Consider the following 25,511-nt stretch of genomic DNA (forward strand, 5'->3'; position numbering starts at 1 on the left):
GGATTCTTTGGGAATTCAACATAAGACCATATAAAATCATCAATATATCCATAATAAAACATAATTCAATCATTAAAAATAAATTTGAAAGGAATCCATGAGATTAAAGTCAAATCCTAACTTTTGGGATTTCTAGCTTAGAAATTATGGGTTTTGAAGGTACTCCATGGATGAAGATAAACCATACCTTAATTATGATTCTCCAAAGAATTTGAGTGAAAATGCCTTGTTTCTTCAAGCCCTAGATTCTACTTTCCTCGTCTTCTTCCTTGAGTTCTAGAGAGAGAAATTTAGAGAGAAGATGACCTTTTGGGATTTGGTTTGGGGGTTTAGGAAATAATGGGTTGAATGGGTGTATTTTGACTTAAAATGACTTATATAGTGACCCCAAACATACCGCAAATGACTCCAATTCAATTGGACATAAACATGAAATCCCAAAAATAGCCCTCACTTAAAGTGAGCTGCCAGGGACCACGTGGGGCTCCACGAGCCGTGGTCCCATCCGTGGTCTTGAGGCAGTAACTTGGAAGCTTGTGCCTTTAGCTCGCACACCCAAGGAAATTCCACGAAGGGCTCCACGAGCCGTCTAAGGCTTCATAAGCCGTGAAATGGCTTGTGTGGAGGAATCAATTTGAGGCAGCCTTAAGGAGGCTACTGCCTCCACCTCCACCAGTGGCACCACGACTTGTGGTGACCACTATTGGTCGTGAAGGCCCTCGTGGTCTTGGGGCAGTGCCTTGGCAAGGCTTGGGCAACCTTGGCCCTTGCCTTGGCCCTTGGCATTTTGCCTTGGTCCTTGCCCTCCTTCCTCGACTCTAACCTTAACGTTTAGCTCTAGTTTTAGCCTACTAATTTCAGGAGTGTTACATTCTCTCCCCCTTGGGAACATTCGTCCTCGAATGAAGATCTAGACACCTTACAAAAGTGAAGACTCAAGACTAGCATCCCATCATGAATGAAACATAAAAATAATGCACAATTTAATGAAGGAAACCATAACTCCATCTAAAACATAGTCAATGTAATACAAGGAAGTAGGAACTACATCTACCAACCCATTATGCTTGAAAATTTAACATTTCTCATATTCATAGGAAGAACTATTTTCTCCAACTAAAATAATGCTCACACAATATCATTGAGCCCAATATGCAATTACTCTTAAAAGCATACTAAAGCATGTTCATCAACTAATCTCATGAAGTCAAATAGGCAACTCATACTAAATGCATAACAACATGAGGGACGTAAATCATGAAACTCATTTCCTTACTAAACATGAATTTCATCAAGAACATGCATATCATAAAGAAATCATGGAAAAGCACATACAACTCACACAACTCCCAAAACAATAAAACTCAAGAGAGCTAATTACATAAAGCTTGAAAAGGAGTATAAAGAAAGAGATGAGGATATCAGGACTTAATATCGTCCTCGGCCTCCCAAGTAGCACCCTCAACCAAATGATTTCTCCATAAAACCATCATGGAAGCTATTTCCTTGTTTCTCAATCTGTTGACTTACCGGTCTAGGATTTCTATAGGAACCTTTTCATAGGAAAGGCTTTCATCACTCCCAACCCTTCTACGGGAATAATGGATATATATCGGATCTCCAATACACTTCTTAAGCATAGAAACATGAAATACCAGATGAACACGAGCCAACTCATAGGCAACCTTCCCAATGCGCTTCAACATTTGATATGGGCCTACATACTAGGTACTAAGTTTCCCTTTCTTGCCAAATCTCATCCACCCTTCATGAGTGAGATTTTCAAATAGACCCAATCATTAACTTCAAATTCTAAATACCTTCTTCTCACATCAGCATAACACTTTTGTCTACTTTTATCCAATATCAACCACTATCTAATGAGCCGAACTTTCTCAATAGCTTCATAAACCGATTCGGGACCAATGAGAGCAATTTTACCAACTTCAAACCAACCAACCGGACACCTGCATCTCCTACCATAGAAGGCTTCAAAGAGAGACATATCCATACTAGAAATGTAAATATTATTGTAGGCAAACTCTATTATTGGCAAGTGGTCATCCCAATTACGTTTGAAATCTATAACACATGCCCTTAACATGTCCTCTAATGTTTGGATGGTACGCTCTGCTTGCCCATTACTTTGAGGATGAAGAATCGTGTTAAGCTTAACTTTAGTACCAAGTCCTTTTTGGAATGACTTCCAAAAGTGAGAAGTAAATTGAGTTCCCCGATCCAAAATAATAGACAAAGAGACCCATGCAACTTCACTATCTCATTTATATACAACTTAGCATAGTCTTCCGCAGAATGAGAAACCTTGACGAGAATGTAGTGGGCTGATTTTGTCATCCTATTTATAATGACCCAAATATAATCATGTTGCTTTCGAGTACGAGGCAAACCCATAATAAAATCCATATTCACATATTCCCACTTCCAAGTGGGAATTTGTATATCTTGTAGTAAACCTCCCAGCCTTTGATGCTCAACCTTAACTTGTTGACAATTAGGACATTTGGCTACAAATTCCGCAATATCTCTCTTCATACCATTCCAACAATAGACTTCCCATAGATCACGGTACATTTTGGTGGCTCCCAAATGAATAGAATATCGAGAACTATGAGCTTCCTCTAGAATTTGCTCCCTCAAACCATCAACATCCGGAACGCATAACTGACCTTGGTACCTAAGCACCCCATCTCCCCCTTGGGAGCACTACACCATTTTAGGCCTACGGCCATACTAATTCTAGACAACGCTTGTAAAGTGTTGCCTAAAATATTTTTGGGGACGCTTTTAAAGCGTAGCCCAAGTTTTAAACTTTTAGCTTCGATAATATTGACAACACTTGCAAAGTGTACTCTTTAATGGTATAAACTACACTTTATAAGGGTTGTTACAATATGATATAATTGGCAACAACTATTTACATATATGGCCACACTTTTAAAGTGTCCTATTTTTATAATTGTAAAAACAACACACTACAAGTGTGGCCTTAAAATTTTCACTAAAATATTATATTCCCTCCAACATTTTTAACTCTCCCTCCCATTTTTATTGGGAAAAAATAATAATTCATAAAACATTAAAACTTTGTTTTCCCCAAATCAGAAAAACATGTTTTTCTCTAATGAACCGAAGAACATGCTTTTCTTTGATGAACTGAAGAGCTGAAGGTATGTCTGGAGAACTGATCAAGAGATGAAGCTAAGTCTCTCTGTCACAGATGAACAGAAGCTAAGTTTCTCTGTCACGATTTTCTCTCGGATTTCTCGCTGAAGAACACAATTTCTCACAGATTTCTCACTGAAGAGTTGAAGAGCTTCTCACTGAAGAACACGATTTTGTTGGAATAGGGTTTTGTCAGGTTAGAAATTCTATCTTTGAAAGTCTAAATTTTATCTTTAGGGCTTTGATATTCTTGTGTTTTTTGTACGATTTTGGGAGTCTAGCTCGTATTTTAGCATCATCAGTTGGAAATTAAGTTGAATAGCTATAGGGTCTTGTTAATCGAATCATATTAATTTCACTCTAGAAAGTCATTAGGTTTTGAAAGCGAAGCACAATCGTCGTGCAAGCCATTGTGTTGTTTTAGAACCTTGTGTCTGCAGGTTATAGAGTAAATTTCACTTTAGCTTGGAATGATATTATGTTGAGTAGATAGGTCTGCATAATGTTAAGCTAATTGATATCTGATGATATCTGTGTATGTATTATTCTATGGCAGATGGATCTGATAGCTAAGTTAAGACATCCATATATCGTGGGGTACAAGGATGATTGGGTCAAGAAGGTATTATGTTAATTAGTTTCTAGAACAGGCTTTGGAATTGATTTTTTTTATGAGAACAGAGAAGCATGAGCACTGCAAAAATAATCCGAGCCAACAAAGGCTTTTGAAGCAATCTTTTTGTCACTTGCCATAACTGGGAAGGTTATACATAAAAAGGCAATGTGTTCCCAGCATACCAGCAGACAAATTGGACACAGAACAAACTGATAGTTCCATTAACACTCTTAAGATTGCCATCCTTTCATTAGAAGGAGATACTGTACAGGAGCTTCCGTCTGTGCTATTTCTCAAAATTATTGATAATATCATCAATTGTGTCCTCCCAATTTTCAGTCGCTTCAAGTTCTTGACACAAAATCAAAGCAAGATGACATCTAATTGCTGCCTCCTCATGGTTATCTTTAATATCTAAATTGCTAACAAGAACCGGCTTCAAGAGAACACGGTTTCGATATGAAGATCTTCAAGCACCAAATCAAAATGTTTTTCTTCAAATGTAATTACAACATCAAAGGGACCATCAGCTGCATTATCCTGCCAACGTTGAGGTGCAAGCTTTACACCCAAGTTCCTTTTCAGCATAGGCAGTATTCCATTTCGGCTGTACAGTTTAACGTCTTTGCGACAGAGGTTATCGAACATCTGCTTATAAGGAGTGCCGAAGTCGTAAACATTCGGTTCCCTAATAGAAGGACCAAGAAGCTTCACATGTTGCCCAGTGCCATATGAGGCCACATCAAGCCCTGCCTTTTCAGTAGACAATATGACTCCATGCTCTAATTCTGGTTAGACGAGCACACCATTGTATACCGGAGCTTCATAACTATTTCTGGTAGTTCTACTCTTGTATTCCAGATGAAATGAATTCGTCGATAGCTACACCTTCTGAAATTTGCGCCGGCGTCCGGTTGGAACTGAAATGATTATCCTTGACTTGAGAAATATTCTATATCGAGCTACCTTAAAATAGGATTGACTTTGTTTTTCTTTCAGGGGAACTGGATATGCATCTTTACCAACTATTGTGAAGGTGGAGATATGTGAGTGGTTATCCTAGCCTTGCTAGCATTTTTATACTTATTGACATATGAATTTTACGTTTCTCCCAAAAGATGGTCAAAATATATTTGTAGACTGAACTACCCTATGATTCTTTTATATGAAGAATCTTTTCCTAAATTATGAGGTTGAAAGCAATAAGATAATGGGAATGTTTTATGGTGTAATATGAAGATAATGACTTTTTGTTTTTTTGGGTGATCAGGGCAAAGATCATAAGGACGTCTAGGGGAGCTCTCTTCCCAGAAGAGGTAGTTTAGATACAACTTCCATCATAATGGGTTCTCATACTAGAGTGATTCACTTAAAGTTTATGTGTTCACCAACTTTTTCCTCTGCAGAAACTCTGCAAATGGCTGACTCAGCTATTATTGGCGGTAGATTATCTGCACTCCAACCGTGTTCTACATAGAGACGTGAAGGTATAAACAGGCCCTGATTTAATGAGCTTTCCTTATGGGAACTATAGTCCTTCTACCTCGTGCCTCACCTTGCAAAGATCGTGCATCTTTTCCTTCTTCCTTACAATGGTGGCTGCAAACATTGTTTTCTACTTTGGATACAAGTCTTCATTTTGCATTATGTTTTTGAAATGTTGATGTAGAATTGTAGCTTTCACTAATATGTTTCTTAGTAACTTCATGTGTATAAGTTGCCTAAGGAACTGCATGTCTTAATGTTTGCATTTGGTTCTCTTAGTCTGTGTATAAATTGCTTAAGGAACTTCATGTCCTAGCTTTAACTTATTAATTTTGGACATCATTATGGATTAGAAGTTCTGTTTCTGTAATTTAATCATTTGTCTCTATTTCTTTCACTCCCTCCCTTATTTACCTAATTTCCCTTCACAAGAGAGCTCGCGATCTCTAGAATCACTGCGCCTCGGAAAATATGCAGATGTGACTACATTGTTGTGCATTGAATTTTTATTTTTTGGTTATAACCATTATTTATTTGATAATCTCATAGCAACTTACTCTTGTAGTAGTTTAATGATGTCTTCTCAACTGATATATTTGACAAGTGTGAGAATGTTCTCAGTCGACTATGAGAAAAGCATGGATGCAAAGTATGTCTATTTCTATTATTACATTCTCCATTACTTTATCTTGGACTTTGGCTAGTGTATCTTCTAGCTTTGGTTTAGAATTGTTGGAACAATTAGCGTCAATATTATGAGTATCTATCCCTCTACAAGATTGTTAGTATGTTCAAGATTTTTCTTCATCTCGTGGTTGACGACTGTAGAGATTGTAATACCAGAGTTGCATGAGATGCGCATTGCGCATATTGTTTCTATTGGGCCTGAATCATTGTGCACACTGAATCCAGACTGTGGTGGCGGGTACACAATTTCTCTTTGAATATTCTAGTACATCACATGTCTTCTTACTAGATCTCAACGTCTTATTGGAAGCAACTTCAAATCATCCTTGTTATCTGTTTTCTTCTTCTTTTCTTGTCACCAGGAAAGGAGTAATATTGACATATGATACTCGTACAAATTTGGCATTTTTTCATTCATTTATTGCAGCAGACTATGTTGCTACTCAGCGGCTTAGGTGAGACATGTTTCTGAAGCTACCTACACTAAAGCAATCTAACCTAATCATGAATTTCTTTCAGACTCCATCTAAGAACTGGTCTGATGTTATTGTTGTCATTTGAGAACTGATTTATTGATCTAGAAATATGGTGGCATCTGAAATGACTGAAAATATTGGATAGTTGTATTTTACCTTAGGTTTACTTTTATACTTAATTAGTTGTCAAAACTTTTAAGTTGATAACTTTGGAACCTATCAACAATGTTCTCTGGGTTCTTGCAGGCGGAGGTTAATGTATTTCCATATGGAGATTTTTGAGATGGTGGATATCATTGTGACACCTACAACTAGGTATGTCAAGGACTTCCATACCTTCACCAACGCTACTCTATTCCAGTTATTGAACATATTAAAAGGCTAGTACAGAATGTGTAGACGGTAGATTAGTTAGCTAATACATGTCAAAGTTAGATTTTTGACATCCTGAACTTGTGTGCATTGGCAGGAATATTCCTATCACCATTTCTTATACTTCCTTCTTTATTAGCATGACACCACCCAGAATTCCACCAAGTGCTATTAAAGTTAGGGAGACTGATTTGCAAGTTTCCAGTTTTTCCCTTAGTCACCTCTTACCAGATATCATTAACTATGGAGTTAATTGAAACTGTACAAAGGTTGTTTCTCTACTATTTGTATTCATGTATTCTATATTTCAGGAAATCTTTTGCAGTTTATAGCAGAGATATTGCTTGTGTATTGGCTTTGTGATTGTCAACCGGTTCTTATATAACTAAGTCATTACTCTTTTTCATAACGTGCTCATGATTAGTTTCATAGAGACCTTTTTGTTGAATTTTTGTTTTCTCACCCATGTGTATATTATTTTGGTCGTGATCATCTACATATGTTAGTTTACATGTTGCTGCGTGATTTTCTGAGGTTTTTTGGTTCTGATTGCCTTCTTTCTTGAGACAGACTAAATTCACTACCATATCCAATTTGCTCTCTATCTGTAAGGTTTTAATGTCATCATCTTTCCCTCAATTCAATCACCTTCTACCTTCAAATTATTGTTTATTGGTGTTCTCGATTAGATTTATTATAATGCTGTAATGTACTCATACATGCAAGTGTTTCTACCGCTGATAAAGTTATTTATTCCTTAATTTCTCGACAATTCAAAGCCAAGTATGTTTCAAAGTGCATGTACTCCGAGACTTGACAAAGAATAGAGATGCAAACTATTTCGCTTTCGAGAATAAATTAAACTGGTTAGCTTTATTTGTGATATTAGGTAAATTGATGAGAGCCATTTTTTTTGGAAATCAATTTTTGATTCTACCATGTAGAAATGCTTGTTGGATTGTTTCTATGTACTTTACTGTCTGCAACAGTTACAATAGTTGAGGATAGACAATCAGGTATTTGAATTAATGTAGAAAACAAGATATCTATATGTTTGGGAAAGTTGATAATCCATTTTACATCAAAAGGTTACTGATCAAGTGTACTATCTATGATCATTATCCTCATGTAAGTGAGTCATGTTTTTTCTGAGTAGTCTGTGCTTGTGAAAAGTAGGAATTATGTCTATCTAGAACAAAAAATGTCCTCTAACTCCTGCCATTTCTGAGGAAGAACTACGGCTATGGAATCTGCTGCTCAGACCACTGTTTTGTTACCCGGTCTTGGTGGTGTAGTTATAGGAGATTATACCTAATGATCATCGTGAAACAAAGGGGATAATATCAAATGTATCCCCCACTGCTACTTGATAACCTAAGGAGAAGATGATCATGCAAAAAAAAGCTAGGGGAAGTGAGTTAGCTCTTTAGAGGAGGTTGAAGTGTTCAGAATTGATGAGATCAGATATATCTTAGATTAACAAAATATAATTAGTATCAGGTCATTTTAACCTGATATATTTTATTGATTTTCTAAAGAATGTTAGGGCCCTACGAGTAAAAGTCGAGTCTATTACTGCACAACTTATGCACAAAGAGTAGAGTTAGATTTTGCAGGAACTCTAGTGCAAGTGTTACTCCATAAAATAAGACATTCAATGGTGTTGGTGTTTCTCTGTTTGATTTTAAAAATCATCCTTTTAAATTGGAGACTTGTGCGAATGACAATGACCTGTTAAATTTGATATGACCAAACAAACTGATTTTCAGCATGTCCGATTAACATTTTGTAGTACACAACCAAACAAGGTGAGTGTTCACTTACCACATTTAGATAGCATAGTATCACCTATTGACAATTTCTAATGTCATATGTTATTAAATACTGTTATGCAACTATATTGATTGTATATTCGTGTCATCTCTTGCTCATCTTTTTAGATGCCACAGTCTTCTACAGTGGATCATAAGGATGTAAGTTAACCATGCTCTCCTTCCAATTTTAGTATGGATTAACGTGGTGATAATGTATGCTAGATAGTAGATGAAAAAATATTGATGAAATGTCCAGATGTGCATGTTATGTATCTCATTTGTGCTTATATTATAATAAAATGAACTAGACATTATAGCCAACACCAAAAGACATAAAAGAAAGTTTAAGAAATGCCCACATGAGGTTTTACATTTTGACCTGTACAGTCAGATTTGCGTTATGAAATGACCGACATCATTTTGGTCATCAATGCTCAACCCTGCAATATTTGGAGTTATATTATAATTTTTTTCCTCAAATATTTAAAGTGAAGATGCACCAGTAGACTGCATTTAGTTTTTTTTTATCTTACTGATGGGAGAGACGTCTTTGAAGGAAAAGAAGTTACAGTTTGTTGTATTATGAGCTTTTTTGTTATGTTCATATTGTTGGCATAAAAATTATTGTGATCTTTGGTTGTACATCTTCTTTGTGCTCTCAAAAGACACTTGGTGCTTCCCATGGAATGATATTTATATCCTCCTGTAAAGGAATTTTTTTTTGCAATAGGTAATGTTTGTGAGTGATCATTTAAGTATTTTGTTCTTTTCTCCCAGATTTATTGCCGAAAGAGTCTTGGAATACATGTAGAACTTGGATTTTATAGTTTTTGTAACAACAGTTGATTGGAAAAATGGATTTTGTTGTAGTTACTTACTGTGACATGTTATTAGCATATGAAATATATGTTTTAATAGCAACTAAGAGTCGTGTTTTTTCATAACAGTACCACTACATTGGGAAGGGGCTGGGAAGTATTGTTAAAAATGACTAGTATTGAGCATAACAAATACATGATTTATTTTCACTAACTTATAATTTTATTTTGAATGTGCAAGAAAATGTCGGTAATTGAATTTGAATAGTGGCCAGAAGTAAACTCGATCTATTGTAGTGAATGATGAAAAGTTTTTGTACTATTGTCATATTTTTTTGAATGCATTTGGTTTTGTGGAATTTATTGATAGTAGACATCTTTAAGCAATCGCTTTCTAAGTATTGGTTGTACAAGACATGTTTCTCGAAGTTTATTTGAAATATATAGCTTTGATTATTTATTAGCTAATTTTGTGCTTTAGATCACTTATATATTTAATTATGTGATTATTGAATATATGCAAATAAAAATTATATTCTTAAAAATGAAAAATTGTGGCTACAAAAATTCTACACAACATTGCCACACTTCAAAAGTGATGCTATAGGGACGTCCAATGTGCAGCTTACTGATTACAAATTTTATGTTGTACATAAGAAAAGTTACACTTTATAAGTGTTGTTGTAGATGACATATTAAAGGCAACACTTTTTAAGTGTGACCAATAACAAAACAAAGGCCACGCGTTTAAGTGTAGTATAATCAAACAAAGGTGTTGCTAATGAATTATTACAAAGTGTGCCCTTTATACCTCATTGGCCATGCTTTTTAAGTGTAGATGCTATGGCTACATTTCAAAAGTATGGCCTAATGTCAAAGGTTACGCTTCTTTAGGCCACCACCTAAAAAGCGTTACTGAAAGTCCAAAAGTGTATCCTTTTATCAAAGGCCACACTTTTTGCTAGTTTAGACTACACTTTACTGGAGTGGCCGTAGGCCTAAAATGTTGTAGTGGAGAAGGCCTCAACGGACTTCTTGAGTACCGACTCTTTCAACTCAACCAATATAGGATCAAGCCTTTGCTTAGCCTTCACATCCATCACAAAGGACGATTTGGACCCATATGAGCATGACACCACCCTTGGTGGACACCTAGTCGTGCCAATCTATGCACCTCACAAACCAATTCTTTCTTTTCATCCTCTACATGAGCCACACTACAAATGTACAATCTACTAAGTGCATCCGCTACAACATTAGCTTTGTTGGGGTGGTAAAGGACACTCATGTCATAATACTTCAAAAGTTCTAACCACCTTCTTTGTCGGAGATTCAAATCTTTTTGACTACACATATTGAAGACTCTTGTGATTGATGAAAACATCCACATGGACCCCATACAAGTAATGTCTCTATATTTTCAAGGCAAATACTATCGCCGCTAATACAAGATCATGGGTCGAATAATTCTTCTCATGTACTTTGAGTATCCTTGAATAATAGGCAATCACCATACCATTTTGCATGAGCACACATCCCAACCCAACTCTAGAGGCGTCACAATATACAACAAAACCATTCGTACCCTCCGGTAAGGTCAACACCGGAGTGGAAGTAAGTCTATCTTTCAACTCTTGGAAGTTTTTCTCACAAGCCTCCGACCACTCAAACTTAGGCTTCTTTTGGGTCAAAGCTGTCAATGGAGAAGCAATGGAGGAAAATCCCTCAACAAACCTCCTATAGTAACCGGCCAAACTCAAAAAACTTATAATATCGGAAGGAGTTAGAGGTCTAAGCCAACTCTTGACCACATCTGTCTTCTTAGGATCTACCTCAATACCCTTGTTTGACACAATATGACCAAAGAAAGATACGGGCCTTAACCAAAATTCACACTTGCTAAACTTTGCAAAAAGTTGTTGGTCTTTAAGAACTTGCAACACAATTCTCAAATGGTCCATATGTTCATTTTCACTCCTCAAATAAATCAAAATAACATCGATAAACATAATCACAAACATATCAAGGTATTGTCTAAACACCCTATTCATCAAATCCATAAATGCCGCCGGAGCATTTGTTAACCCAAATGACATAACCACAAATTCATAGTGACCATACTAGGTCCTAAAGGCCATGTTGGGAATATAAACCCCTCTCACCCTTAATTGATGATAACCCGAACGAAGGTCTAGTTTTGAGAAATATCTAGCCCTTTGAAGTTGATCAAATAAGTCATCAATTCTCGGAAGGGGATATTTATTCTTAATGGTCACTTTATTCAATTGACGATAATCGATGCACATTGTAAGAGACCCATCCTTCTTTCTAAAAAACAACACTGGAGCACCCCCATGGAAAGATACTCGGTCGAATGAAGCACTTATCTAATGAATCCCTTAGTTTCTATTTCAACTCTTTTTTCGTCGGAGCCATTCTATATGGAGGAATGGAGATAGGTTGCGTGTCCAGTAAAATATCAACACCAAAATCTATTTGCTTCTCGAGAGGAATACCGGGCAAATCATTGGGGAAAACTTCCTGGAACTCATTCACTATCGGAACCGACTGTAGAGAAGGGGTTTCGGACTCCACATCATTAACCCTAACAAGATGGTAAATGCACCCTTTGGAGATCATTTTCCTAGCTTTAAGGCAAGAAACAAATTGACCTCTAGGGATAGAATTCACTCCTTTCCACTCTAAAATAGGTTCATTTGGAAATTGGAATTTAACCACCTGAGTCCTACAATAGATAGAGGCATAACATGCATGCAACCAATATATACCCAAAATCACATCAAAATCCAACATATATAACTCCACCAAATCCACCAAAGTAACCCTATGAGACAAGGAAATGGGACAACTTCTATAAACTTTCCTAGCCACCACGGAATCACCAACCGGGAAAGAAACCGAAAAATGCTCTAATAACACGTCGGGGAGTATTTCAAACTTCATGGCCACTAAAGGTGTCACAAAGGAAAAAGTAGCACTGGGATCTAACAAGGCATATACATCAATTGAAAATAATTTAAACATACCGGTCAACACATTCGGGGAGCTCTCTTGGTCATCCCGGGATCAAAGAGCATAAAATCGGTTTTGCTTTTGAGCATTGGAGTTTGAGCCGCTTGGAGGAGATTTCTTGCCTTCCTTCCCTTTAGCCGTAAGTGTAGGCAAATTTCTCAAATGATGACAAGACTTACCACACCCAAAACATACATCTGTGCCGGCTAAGTACTTACCATCATGACTCTTCCAAGATTTTGCACAATTAGGCCTATTCACATAAGAACCACCACTATTACCTCCTTGAGGTTTAGGGTTAGGCACCCTATCCTTGTTGACCCTTGGATAAGCATTTGAGAAACCTTGGTTGGAGAACCTTTGCTTGAACCTTGGTTAACCTTGCCCATTGGGCTTAGCATTGGAGAAATTCCCATCACCGGTTCTAGCTCTTTTAACCTCCCTATTCTTGTCTTGGAGTTTCTCATCCTCCATTTTTTGTGCATACATCTTAAGACGTGAGATATCCATATCATGAAGGAGCATTGTCGTACAACATTATTTTCTTACCAATTTGTACACACCCGTCAAACACCTACTCATCATATCCCTTGAATCCTCCACCATAGTTGACGCATAGTTGGACAATTGAGTAAACTTTAGAGAATATTCTTGAACACTCATACCTCCTTGACGAAGGTTAATGAATTCTTCCACCTTAGTTTCCCTTATCTCTCGGGGAAAGAACCTATCAAGGAACACCGAATTAAACACTTTCCACTATATTGGATCCGTTCCTACCGGCCTATTGTTCTTCCATTGAGTATACGATACTTGAGCCACACTCTTCAATTGGTAAGCGTCTAACTCCGCTTTCTCTATCCAAGTCACCCCCATGGCATCAATTATTTTATAAACCTCTTCCACAAATTCTTGAAGATCCTCTTCCACTTTGGAACCAAGAAACACGGGAGGGTTCATTCTTGCAAAATCCCTTAATCTTAAAGCCGCGGAATTCATATTATGGTTCACATGAGGCCCAACATCTCTATTGGCCTGGGCCGTCATGGCTTGGGCTTGAGTTATCACAGCTTGAGCATGAGCCATCATGGCTTGGGTCAACATTTGGATAGTAGATCTAAACTCTGTCTGGGTCACATTCTCAACCACGGGATCAACCAGAGCTTGGTCAACTTGAGGAGCTTGATTACCTTTAAGAACTTCCTCATTCACATATCCACCCTCCATTCCTCTAGCATTAGCCCTTCGTGTATTCATATCATGAAGACACAAAAGAAGTATTAGGAGAGGGACTTTTATAGAGTTAAACTCTAAGGCAAGACTTAAGAGTAATGAAAGAAGTGAAATTTTCTAACATCTTATAGCCTCTTATTCATAAATGTGGCGCTCTTCACACTCATGAACAAGAAACTACTAGACGTGGCTTATGAGACATCATCCTAGAATAATTCTAAACCTTGTGCTCTGATTACCAAGTTTGTCACGACCCAAGGGTATCCCCTTGACGTAACAAGGCATATAATACCCCTAAAGGCACCATGTACACTTCCGTTTTTCTTTTATGAAATCTTCTTAAGACTTGTAATGTGTTTTCACTCTATTTTTTCTAATGCTTTATGTTATGATATGCTAAGTGCCTTACATGGTGCCTTTAAGGGTATTATGTGCCTTATTACCTCTAGGGGGTACCCTTGGGTCGTGACAAACTTACCCTCTAAATGTAACAAGGAATATAATACCCTTAAAGGCACCATGTAAGCCTCTTAGCATATCTTAACATAAAGCAGTAGAACAAATAGAGTAAAACTGCATTTCAAGTCTTAAGAAGATTTCATAAAAGCAAAGCAGAAGTCTAGACTTGTCTCAGTTAGCCTCTATTACAATAGTCCAAATGAAAAGGGACACAGACCATACAAAATAGTTTGAAAATGAAATACTAAAAATTAAACTCAAAGTGAATCTCCCATCCTCGAATCATGAGGACTCACCAGAAGCAAGGAGAATAGTCAAATCCTAGCTCGAACAGAATGATGACTGACTTAAGAACCAGACCCTACACTTGGGAAAAATGTAGGAAAATATGGGTTAGTACAAAAATGCACTAAGTATGATAACCATGACATAAAAACCTTGAAAACATGCAAAAAGGGACATTTTAGTTGAATGCATACAATTTATTAAGTTAAAGCATCATCTTGAAGGAAAAAGGAAATGCATAAGTCATAATCATGTTCATTCTATAGATCTTTATACCATATGAGAAACATACCATAAGTACCCTCAAAGTCTACTTGTGCAAAACATGAATAAGATCTCATAATCCTACCCATGCTAAGTAAAGCTTCTTGAGTAACCATACTTCATAATTCATCTTCTTGTTCATAGTGGGAATAAGTCTTAACCAACATAGACCATGTGAGCTTAACATGGAATCCAGTGTTACCCACACTGAAAAAGGTTGTCCTACTTGCCTAAGGTAGGACCAGCATCATAATAGCTTTTAGGTGGATCCACTAGGTAAAGAACTATGGGGCCACATAGTTTATGGGTAGAAACCCAGCCTTTCTCACGAAAAGGTTCCCATCTAAAGATATTGCTTCTAAAAACCCGACCTTTCTCACAGAAAGGTTTCCATCTCATAGTCAATATCCACTCGGTGCTAAGCATAATTCCCATGGAGTACATATTAAGTCTTGACTTAAGTTCATATTCATGGAAGAGTGCCTTGACACTCAATTCAACATAGTTCATAAGATAGCTCATAGATTCAATAGGTGAGAATAGCCCTTCAACCTTAGAATCATTATCATGTGAGAAAACTTCCACATTATGTTCATTATGTGTTAATGAGAATAGCCTTTCAATCAACACAACAATATCATCATAGATTACCCTTCAAGGATCAAAGATCACATTCAATCAACACATCTATAATTACTACATTAGTCATGGATGATAACATAATTCAAGTAGTTCAATTACTACATGCATAATTCTATCATATTCTACTAGCATCAATCATTACCCACACTTTGAGATCCAAATTGGGGAAAATAGGGGAATTCATGGGTTCTTTGGGAATTCAACATAAGATTATATAAAATCATCAATATATCCTAATAAAAGATAAATCAATCACTAAAAATGAATTTGAAAGGAATCCATGAGATTGAAGTCAAACCCTAACTTTGGAGATTTCTAGCTTTGAAATTAGGGGATTTGAAGGGGCTCCATGGATGAAGAACTACCATACCTCAGTTACGATTCTCCAAATATTTTGAGTGAACAAGTATTGTTTCTTCAAGCCCTAGCTTCAACTTTCCTCTTCTTCTTCCTTGAGTTCTAGAGAGAGAAATTTTAAGAAAAAATGAATTTTTGGGATTTAATTTGGGGGTTTTGGAAATAATGGGTTGAATGGGTGTATTTTGACTTAAAATAATGTATATAGTGACCCCAAACTTACCCAAAACGACTTCACTTCAATTGGACTTAAATGCCAAGTGCTCACCCTCGTCTCCGAGTAAGGCTGGGCACCGGACCGGAATGGGACCACTGGACCGGAACGAACCGGAACCGGACCGGAACGGGACAGTTTGACCGGGTTGTTGACCGGTACCGGGATGAACCGGACCGGAACTACCGGGATGGAGGCTCGGTTCCGTCCCGTCCCACTATATACCGGGATAGAATCGGGATGGACCGGAATGGACCGGAACGGAACGGGATGGGATAAACGGGACGGCACATATAGCTATTTCAAAAAATAATTATTTTTTTTGTAGTTATTTTGAATTACGAAAATACGAATGTTTTTTATTTTTCTAAGTTATATTAGTTTATAGTATTTAAGTTTTAAAATTTATAATAATTTTACTTAAGTTTATTTTAAAGATTTTTTTTTTTAATTTTTACGTATTATATTTATAATAATTTTACTTAAGTTTATTTTAAAGATATATTTTTTTAATTTTTACGTATATAAATTTGTAAGTTAAGTTTACTAAAGTTCTTTTTAAAAAGTTTTTGAGCTTATGTAGTTATGTTATAAGTTTTAAAGATTTGAATCTTTTGAAGTTTATAAGTTATTAAGTTATACTTATAACTTGTAAGTTAAATAACTTAAGTTTGTAATTTTAAAAAAATTAAATAAACAAAAAAGAAATGCTAATAAAAGTAAATAATGACAAAAATATTATTTTTTATTTTAATTAGAAATGATTTACCGGGATCGGACCGGTACCGGACCGGACCGGAACCGGAATGAACCGGGATGAACCGGTACCGGTATACCGGTACCAAATCATGGTACCGTTCCGTTCCGTGTACCGGTTCAATGTATCCCATCCCGTCCCGAATACTACCGGACCGGAACAAACTGGAATGGTACCGGAACGGACCGGAATGGTACCGGTACAACCCGTTCCGGTGCCCAGCCTTATCTCCGAGTCACAACTGCAAAAGAAGGCTGGAACTAATCACCATTGGTAACTGGTACTGGGACCTACATCACGACATAGATGCAGAGTGTAGCATTAGTACCAAAACAGTAGGTACTCAGTAGGCATCAAAGGCCGACTGAGCAAAAAGGGTAAAAATAATAAGAAATGATAGAATCTAGACATAGAGAGGTCAAAGCCAGTATGAAAAGAAAGCACACAAGCATACCAAAAATAAATTAAGTACAGCTAAACTAAACCTAACTGGACCCTCATAAGCCCAGAAGGTACACTCGTGCTCAAGTTTAAATAAAACCTGAACGAACCCCCATAAGCCCGACATTTACGCAAAAGAGCTAACTCTATTAAGAAAGAAGAAAATCGGGCTCCTAGCCCAAAGTAACCAAGATAATCCATCAGACTCCACCCAACCAGCAGTGCACTTCCACCCCAGCTAGAAAGAGTGACCCCAGAGGGCACCCAGCCATACAGTCCACTCCCAGCAATGCTAGAAAGAGGGACCCGGGGGTGCGATAGATATCGTGAGTCATCCTACCATGCAGTCAACTCCCAGTCCAACTAGAAAAAGCGACTCGGGGACACCCAACCAGCACCACACTCCCAACCTAGCTAGCAAGAGAGGCCCAGGGGAGATCGTCGAAATCACCAAGTCTACCCAGCCAGTGATACGCTCCTAGCTCAGCTAGAAAGAGCGACCCCGAGGGTGATGGTACCTCCAATAGGATCCAATCCAACAACAGTCGTCGTGGAACGCCGTCCACTCTTAGAAATCACAGAAAAGGCTCCAAGCCTATACTATCTCAATCCCACACCTCTAGTGATGCACCGAACCTTCGAGAATCCGTCGGAACCGCAGAATTAGGGGGAGAAAATACATAAGTGCATCAAGCAGCGATAGCGCCTAATCTAACTCTCAAAACTATCAAACTCAAGTCTGCTACTCGAGTCTACAAGAAGATAAGTCATCCGAACGACGTCGGCAGAAAGTCAAGGGTATCTAGCCCATATGGGTCATAAGTCTAAGGCAATGCTAGTCTAACCTATACTAAGGACATCACGCTTACGGTTAAGGATGAAAAAAGCATACAACACATAGCATACAAGCATACAATAACATTTAGCACATAAGCATACAACTCTACCAAATCGTTTAACATGGTACTACGCCCGAAATATGGCCAATCGATCCTAACATAAGGTATCTAATCAAAGTAAAGTAGGAAGCTGGTACCCACTCCCAATTCACTCAAATCGACATGTTTTTACAAAATTAAGCTCAATCTAATAGAAAGGAAGTCGTAGCCTACCTTAAGGCTGACCGCGCGCGCTACAAATCACTTTGCCTGAGCTTTTTCTTCCCGAACAACCTTTCAACGTTGTCACTCTATCAAATATAGGATCACAATGTAAGTACGGTCATTTAGACACCTAAATCACAACAAACGGAGACGGGTCAATTTTGGAGTTAAAATGGGAATCATGGGACCCACACTGAATTGACCGGATTTAACTCCGCCAAGAGACCTAAAACAGTACCCCGAACTTGTGTTCCAAAATGGAACAAGATTCAGGGCTCAAAACGCAGCAAAACTCAACATGCAAGAAAACCACACTTTAATCAACTTAAAAGAAAACATGCAACAGTCTAAACTCGTAATTTATGAGAATCGAATGGTGCCCAACACTCCTTGATCACTCCACGATGTAGCCACGATATTTCCCAATACGTGGACTTTGGATCATCCAAAACCGGCCTAAAATGAGTGAGATATGACCAAAACAAGGAGGCCAAAAACAAAAACTCGAAAAAGGCATAACAGTCAGGTTTATAACCAAAAGTACCTCAAACGACGCGCACCTGACAACTTCCGAACATTCTACAGTGAAGCCACCAAAAATACAAAACTCTCGCACTTCGAATTGCCTAATTCGGTTAAGAGATGAGAGAGTTATGAGGTTTTAAAGTTTTGAAAATGCTGCTAATTTTCTGCATTATATATCAGATTTTCAGCATATTTTTCGAAATCTTAAAAACTCCGATGGGCTGCTCCGAACTCGTTTGGAACTTCGTGCACACAATAGAGATATACAACCATACCAAATTTGATATTCCGGACTCAATAGCACAGTTAAAATTTCAGTACGAGGTCATCTTGACAAAAAGTGGCTCCCACACCCAACCGCCATTTTAAGTCCAAAACCAAAAAAGGGCTCGAAAAAATATCGGAAACCTCGAGACACAAAAGAAGGGTCATTCTTGACCAAACTCGACCTTCTGGAGCTAACCGCGCTGATGGAATTCTCATCCAAGCGCGTTTACTCAAAATGTTGACTAAAGTCAAACTTAGGCTTAAACTTAAAGTTAAAACGCCTAACCACACCGACTCACACCGAAAACCTCAGGAGTCATGCCAACCATGCTACCAACCTAAAATGACCCTTCCAGAGCTGATGGAATCGTCAAAATTGGATTCCGATGTCATCTTCTTGAACTTTTGATAAAAAAAATGATCGTTCAAGGTTTATAAGCTCCAAAAACACTAAAACTCGCAGAATAACCAAACGAACGACCAAATGACCGAACTGTCAGTCCGAGCAAGTTATAAATGACTTGGGGTCGCTTCAGGAATGCTCTAAACGATACACAGAAGGCAAAACAGAGAAATGACCAGGAGGGTCATTACAATATCCACTACTAAAAAGGACTTTTGTCTACTAAAGTAAGGGTCAAGAAGTACCTGAAGGTTAAAACAAGCCGGGAAACTACTCTCGCATCTCTTGCTCGGTCTCCCAGGTAGCCTCCTAGTCTGTACAATGCCTCCAACGGACCTTAACAGCAGGAATGGCTCTCGAGCGCAATATCCTCACATCTCTGGTTAGAATGGCAACTGGCTCCTCTACAAATGTCAAACGGTCATCCAACTCAACTACATCATACTCGAGCACATGGTACTCATCAGGAACATACCGGTGCATCATCGAAATATGGATAATCGGGTGGATGGTTGAAAATGTTGGAGGTAGGGCCAACTCATAAGCAACTTCCCCAACTGTCTGGAGTATCTCAAAAGGCCCATTGTACCTGGGGCTAAGCTTGCCCCGCCTCCCAAACCTCATCACACCCTTCATAGGTGACACACGAAGGAATACCCGATGATCAACAAAGAATCTCAAAGGTCGACGCGTCCGATCCGCATAACTCTGGTGCCTACTCTAAGTCGTCCTGAGTCTATCCTGAATCACTCTTACCTGGTCCAAAGCTTCCTGAATCAAATCTGTAACCTGCGGCCTAGGCTCTGTAGACTCAAACCAACCCACTGGAGATCGACAACACCTACCATACAGGGCCTCGAACGGGGCCATCTGAATGCTAGAATGGTAGCTGTTATTATACGCAAACTCCACCAAAGTCAAGAAATGGTCCCAATGACCACCAAACTCCAAAACACAAGCCCGCAGCATGTTCTCAAGGATCTGAATAGTACGCTCCGACTGACCATCAGACTACTGGTGGAAAGTTGTGCTAAGGTTAACCCGGGTGCCCAACTCAACCTGAAAGGTCCTCCAAAAACTAGACTTGAACTGAGAAGCCTGATATGATATAATAGAAATGGGCACCCCATGAACTCGAACCACCTTCCGAATGTAGATACGAGCCAACCTCTCAGCGCTAAATGAAAACTAAATAGGAAGGAAATGTGCTGACTTGGTCAATCGATCGACGATGACCCAAATGCTATTAACACCTCTATAAGTCCGCGGTAGGCCAGCCACAAAATCTATAGTAATGCGATCCCATTTCTAATCCGGAATGAGTAATCTCTGAAACTCACCACCAGACCTTAAATGCTCGGCCCTTACCTGCTGGCAGCACAAGCAATGAGAAACAACGTCAGCAATATCTCTCCTCCTCCCACTCCACCATTAATGCTACCTTAAATCACGATGCATCATCACTATGCCCTAATAGATAAAGTATCTAGACTCATGGGCCTTGCAAAGTATCAACCGTATCAATTCCCCAACTCTCGGAACATAGATGCGGCCGTCGAATTTCAACACTCCATTAGGATCTAAGGTAGCTTGACCACTATCACTCGCTAACACTCGATCTCTATGGGCCACCAAGGCCTCATCCTCAAACTGACAACCACGGATCTTATCAAGCAAAGAAGACTGAACTCCCATATAGGCCAAGAAGCATCTAGAATCTGAGATATCCAACTGAACCATGCTATTTGCTAAGAACTGAATGTCCAATGCCAAGGGTCGCTCCCCAACAGATAAGAAGGCTAGAATACCCATACTCACCACCTTTTGGCTCATGGCGTCTGCTACCACATTCGCCTTGCCCAGATGATAGAGAATAGAGAGGTCATAGTCCTTCAGGAGCTCAATCCAACGACGCTACCTCGAATTAAGGTCCCTCTAGTTCATGATGTACTAAAGACTCCTATGATCAGTAAATATCTCATATCGAATTGCATACAAGTAGTGCCTCCAAATCTTAAGTACGAAAACTACCGCCACCAAGTCCAAGTCATGTGTGGGGTAGTTCGCTCATGGATCTTAAGTTGCTCGATGCATAAGAAATAACCCGGCCCTGCTGCATCAATACACAACCCAAACCAATGTTGGATGCATCATAAAAAATCGTGAAGCCCTCGTCTTCAACTGGAAGAGTCAATATAGGAGCGGTGGTCAATAACTCATTGAGCCTCAAAACGCTCGCCTCACTCTCCTCTGAACAAACAAAGGGAACATCAACATGAGTCAACCTGGTCAGAGGCACTGCCAAGGTAGAGAAACCCTCTACAAACCGTCTGCAGTAGCCTGCTAGTCCGAAGAAGCTCCGAATCTCAGTAACTGAAATCACGAATAGCCTCAATGTTCGCCGGATCTACCATAATGCCCTTCTTGGATACAACGTACACCAAGAACACCTACATAGTCTAACCAAAACTGGCACTTTGAGAACTTGGCATAAATCCGCTGATCTCTCAAAGTCTGGAGCACAACTCTCAAATGCTGCTCATGACCACCCCTACTCTGCGAGTATATCATAATGTCATCAATGAAGCCTATGAAAAAGGAATCAAGGTAAGGCTTGAACACACGCGTCATCAAGTCCATAAAGGCAGTTGGGGTATTAATCAACCCAACGGACATCACCAAGAACTCATAATGGCCATAACGGGTCCTAAATGTAGTCTTAGGGATGTCCGCTGCCCTAATCCTCAACTGGTGGTAACCGGACCTCAAATCAATGTTAGAGAACACTGAAGCTCCCTGTAGCTGGTCAAACAAGTCATCAATCTTAGGCAGAGGATATCAATTATTTACTGTCACATTATTCAACTGCCTATAGTCAATGCACATGCGTACCATACCGTCCTTCTTCTTTACAAAAAGAATGGGAGCTCCCCAAGGTGATACACTAGGTCTGATAAATACCTTACCAAACAGATCCTGAAGCTGAACACTGAGCTCCTTGAGCTCTACATGAGCCATCTGATATGGTGGAATAGAAATAGGCCGAGTACCCGGCTCAAGCTCAATCAGAAAATCAATATCACGCTCTGGGGTAGGTGAGGTAGGTCGGTAGGAAACACATCTACAAAGTCACAAACAACAGGAATTGACTCAACCGAAGGGACCTCCCTACTCACATCATGCACATAGGCCAAATAAGATAAGTATTCGCTAGCCACTAGCCTCTTAGCTCGAATAAAAGAGATAACCCCAACTGGTGTGCTACTACGAAATCCTTGCCACACCACTGGAGGAATGCCAGGAATGGCTAAGGTAACGGTCTTAGATAAGCAATATAATATAGCTCGACAAGGGGATAACCAATCCATGCCCATCGAAATCAACCATCTCAAGCAATATAGGGTCAGCCCGGGTGTCACGCCCCTGGATAGTATATATGCATGATCAAAATACCTGATCCGCCACTAAAGACTCACCCACGGGGGTCGACACACACAACGACGCTACCAGAGGCTCAGAAATCATACTCAAGAGAGAGGCATAGTAAACAGAATCATACAAACAATTTGAGCTCGAATCAAATAAAGCCATGGTGGGTTGCTGGCATAAAAGAATCGTACATGTGATCACATCGTCTAATGCCTCATCCTCCACCTCGCTAGAGCTGCATAGAAATGGCTATGTCCACCTCTACCTCGACCATCAAATCAACCACCTGACCTACCTCCCCGGGTTCCACTCGGTATACCCTGATGACCACCTCTACGGTCCTGACCCTGATCACGGCCTTTAGCTAGAGGTGCTGGTAAAGCTAGGGCAGTTTTTTGAGGAGCGGGATCAATCCGACTATACTGAGGGTAGTCCCTAGCCCAATGACCCATCTCACCACACTCATAGTAACACAGCCGAGGGTGACTCACAGAAGAATGACCTCCATGACCCGAAGAACCTACTGAAACACCTCACGACCCTGACTAGAACTGGCCTCACTCTGACCACTATCTTATGCCTGAAAGAGGCCTCGGTAGGTCGGCTAGACTGACCCTGGCGAAACCATCGTCCGGTCCTATCATGATAATCCCTAAACCTAGTGCGGGAGTCATTGTAGTTGCCATCATGCCTAGCCCTCTTCTCGCTGCCCCCTTGGGACTCACGATGAAGATACTCCATAGTACTAGCATGGTCAACCACGTCTAAAAAGGACCGACCTGCAAAAATAAAGGTTTGGGTCTCAAGCCGAAGCTGTGATCTCAACCCACTGACAAAGCACCTAACCCTCTTTTCATCTGTAGGTAATATCATCTCTGTATGATGAGAATGTTCGTGGAACCTCGTCTCGTACTCTGCCACTAACATGGAGTCGTGCTCCAACCTGCATAACTGATCCCTGAGGCGGTCTCTGATGCTACGAGGGATAAACTTATCCAAGAAGGCCTTAGAAAACTCATCCCATGACACCGGTAGAGATCCAACTGGCCTGGTCTGCATGAACATGCGCCACCATTACCTAGCGGGCCCATCTAGCTGGTAAGCGATGAAGTCATCCCCACTAGACTTTACTAGACCCAAAGTACGAAGCCTCTCTTGGCAAGTAGTAAGAAACTCGTGGGAATCTTCACCCGCAGCCCCAGAAAACCTTGGTGGTGTCAACCTGAGAAACACACCAAGTATTTTTTGGTCCTCGAGGGGCATAGGTCAGTCTGCTGCCAAGGGTTATACTCCCTCAGGTGGTATTTGGACCTGAGGTGCCCTCACTGTAGGCAGATATGCGGTACTGGTGCTGGTGTAGCTGGGGCGGGTGGTTGCTGCATAACCCCAAGCACACCTAAGAGTTGTGCAATAGAGGTTTGGAGATCTGGAGTCAGAACTGTTCTGGGTAGTGGCTGGGATGGCCCCGGCCCCATCGGCGGAGTTGGTATATGAGCTTCTAGAGGGTCCGCTACTGGCTCTGGATCCTCCTCTCTCTCTCTCTTAGGCTGGTGATGCGGCCCTGCCTCGACCTTGGGGTCGGCCTCTACCCCAAGTTGGGGCTCTGTCTGCAGGCCTGGGTGCATCACTCCCGGTCGCGCCACCTTGCGAGCGAGCCATCCTGCGAAAGAGTGAAAAAAGTGAGATTTCAAGGAACCAATAAGGCACACGCTCCGAAAGTGAAACAAAAGAGGAAGTCTTCCTAAACACATCTTGTAGCCTCCCGAAGATAAGTTATGGGCATCGCTGGACCGATCCGCAGGACTCTCACAACCCAATTTCTTGAGTCATGATGGCACCTTCTAGACCCCACCAGTAGGTAAGCCAACCCGTAACCTAGAACATCAAGTAATAAGCGTAAGGGCAGAAACTAGCGAAAACAATAATATAAACAAGGATAACAAAACGAAAACAAACCAAAATAAATAGATACAGAAATCCCTCCCAGAACCTAGAAGTCACTATTACAGAGCTTTCTAATAAAGAGGACATGTCCCAAAAGTGGATCACAACAAAGCGTGTCTCAAAAGCAACAAGACTAGCTAAAACAAAAGAAGGAGACAGAACAAAACCCAAAACGTCAAGTGCTCACCCTCGTCTCCGAGTCACAGCTATAAAAGAAGAATGGAACTAATCACCGCTGGTAACTGGTACTGGGACCTGCATCACGAAATAGAATCAAAGGCATTTCCTTCTAGAGAGTGAAAAAACTGTTTGACTAGATAGTCTATATAGGTTCCAACATTATAACATGTCTCCACAAAGTGTGAAACATGTTGCTTCAGATTTTCTTTACCCTCAAACTGTTGAAATTTAGGAGTTTGATAACTGACATGTATTTTGAAGTTATCAATCCTTGCAATGTATGGCTTGGCATACATATGAGAAGACTTGGTGAAGACTTCATACTTATCTTTGATGGTCCCTTATATGAACTCTTTCAAACAATCAAGTAGGATCATTCCTTACAAAGAAACTGGCATCTCTTTAACAAGCGATGCTTGCTTCATAGGACTTTCAATCTCTTGAACTTCAACACCCTTTCCAGGTGCATGACTGGCTTCCCCATCTAGAAGGACTTTCATTCTATCCATCAATTTGTGACATTT

The 25,511-nt window shown here is 39.7% G+C and overlaps 1 protein-coding gene and 1 pseudogene across 3 annotated transcripts; one reads left to right on the plus strand and one right to left on the minus strand.

Annotated features, from left to right (window-relative positions):
- The first annotated feature begins 3,120 nt into the window (after window positions 1–3,120).
- Window positions 3,121–7,214, plus strand: LOC102592535 (fatty acid amide hydrolase-like). Of its 3 annotated transcripts, XM_015307065.1 has the most exons (8): window positions 3,121–3,379; window positions 3,740–3,805; window positions 4,799–4,845; window positions 5,070–5,115; window positions 5,206–6,209; window positions 6,334–6,426; window positions 6,694–6,762; window positions 6,917–7,213. In XM_015307065.1, exons 5-8 carry the CDS (start codon window positions 6,040–6,042, stop codon window positions 7,074–7,076), a joined length of 492 nt encoding a protein of 163 aa, XP_015162551.1. In that variant the 5' UTR covers window positions 3,121–3,379; window positions 3,740–3,805; window positions 4,799–4,845; window positions 5,070–5,115; window positions 5,206–6,039; the 3' UTR covers window positions 7,077–7,213. The 3 variants fall into 3 exon arrangements, 2 of the variants coding, with proteins under 2 accessions (XP_015162551.1, XP_015162552.1); XR_366996.2 differs by lacking the exon at window positions 3,121–3,379 and having other exon boundaries at window positions 3,638–3,805; window positions 5,206–5,286; window positions 6,128–6,426; window positions 6,917–7,214; XM_015307066.1 differs by lacking the exons at window positions 3,121–3,379; window positions 3,740–3,805 and having other exon boundaries at window positions 4,758–4,845; window positions 5,206–5,286; window positions 6,128–6,209; window positions 6,917–7,214.
- Window positions 4,044–4,629, minus strand: LOC102592196 (RNA polymerase II subunit A C-terminal domain phosphatase SSU72 pseudogene; annotated as a pseudogene).
- Window positions 7,215–25,511: the final 18,297 nt, after the last annotated feature.

Source organism: Solanum tuberosum, unplaced genomic scaffold (assembly GCF_000226075.1).
Source record: "Solanum tuberosum cultivar DM 1-3 516 R44 unplaced genomic scaffold, SolTub_3.0 scf00049, whole genome shotgun sequence".
NCBI lineage: Eukaryota > Viridiplantae > Streptophyta > Magnoliopsida > Solanales > Solanaceae > Solanum > Solanum tuberosum.